At 37.5% G+C, this 1,345-nt stretch overlaps 1 protein-coding gene across 1 annotated transcript in view; it reads left to right on the forward strand.

The window, feature by feature from the left end:
* The first annotated feature begins 360 nt into the window (after positions 1 to 360).
* The window catches only part of LOC107564858 (grainyhead-like protein 2 homolog), a 14,160-nt gene continuing 13,175 nt past the window's right edge, over positions 361 to 1,345 (forward strand). Inside the window, exon 1 of the mRNA XM_016250032.1 lies at positions 361 to 622. Coding sequence (XP_016105518.1) covers positions 606 to 622 — 17 coding nt within the window. The 5' untranslated portion in view covers positions 361 to 605. The remainder of the gene's footprint in view (positions 623 to 1,345) is intronic.

The raw sequence follows: 1,345 nt of genomic DNA on the forward strand, positions 1-1,345 counted from the left end.
TATTTAGAGATTAACCAGTATTTAAACATTTCTCCAATCATTCATTTTTTTTATAAACAAAACGTCTTTTATTCAATTTTTTATTTTTTTTTAGATTTATATATACGTTATTTAGAGATTAACCAGTATTTAAACATTTCCCATAAAACACGCCTCTCGAGCATCTCTATGCGCAATCAATGAAAAACTCCCACGAACAGAATGTGATTCTCTATTTCAGATGCATGTTTTAACATTATAAGCGCGCAGGTGGCTGCTACGCCTTCTTTTTTGCTTTACAGCCAATCGCCGTCGCCGAATCAAAGTAGCTGTGCCGGGATTGGTTGGCTCGTCCCCTCCTCCAGGTAATGAGAGCGCACCTTTGCTTGCTCACAATAACAGTCACCTTGAGACTTTCCAGAATTAACACAATTTTTCCGCTTGATCCTGAATGTTTGGCTGCTCTTCTTTGTGCGGAAAAGACGGAGGATGCTGTAATGAGAGTCGGATGCGAGAAGTTGTTTGACCTGTAGTCCGAGTTTTCTTTCAGCCGTTCCCTGCGACTCACCTGCCGCATCTTCATCGACCTGAAAGTCCAGTTTCACTGTGGGAGCCCAGCAGTGCACATGGCTCAGGAGGAGAAGTAAGTCGCCAATGTAAACACTAATGCAGTTTATAAGAAATGGCAAACTTAAGTCAGTTATATAGCAACGAGTTGTTTGAATTTCATGACGTTTATCTTTATATGTGACTTCATCGCAACAGGTCATTTTGTTTGATAAAATGCTAAGTAAATATGTTTCAGCATGCTTTGATCCCATGGTTCTTTATTAAACTACTTAAAGGTAGCATAAAAAAAAATAGAAGAAGTCCTAGAATAGAACCTTGTGGAACTCTACTATATTTTACTATAATTATTAATGTTTTATTAGTTTTTTTCCCCCTAAAATATTTATTTAGATGATCACCAGTGTAAGGGTTTCTAAAGTGTAAACTATAACGTAAATTGCAACATAGAACAAATGTGACAGACTGATTTATTATTATTTTTTTTTCATTACCTTTTCCTCTTCTTGCTTGCTGTAGTACATCTATAACGGTGGGCCTGGGCAGGTGGCTTATATTGGCTAACATCCTTGTACAGCCCCTCCCATGCAACCCTTCCTCACTGTAGTATCAATATCCAGCAGGATATAGTCCATTGTCCCACGGAAAAAAAGCAATTGTGTGGAAAATGTAAAAGGATAGTGCTGGGAATTTCATTTGTATGCTCCAACCCTTTGTAAACTTCATGAACCCTAAGGTATAGAGAGAGGTTGGGATCAAGCCTGTTGTATCATTTTTATTTTATTTATTTTTTTGACAT

The sequence above is a fragment of the Sinocyclocheilus grahami genome, unplaced genomic scaffold (genome assembly GCF_001515645.1).
Source record: "Sinocyclocheilus grahami isolate Dianchi unplaced genomic scaffold, SAMN03320097.WGS_v1.1 scaffold967.1, whole genome shotgun sequence".
In the NCBI taxonomy this organism is placed as follows: Eukaryota; Metazoa; Chordata; class Actinopteri; order Cypriniformes; family Cyprinidae; genus Sinocyclocheilus; species Sinocyclocheilus grahami.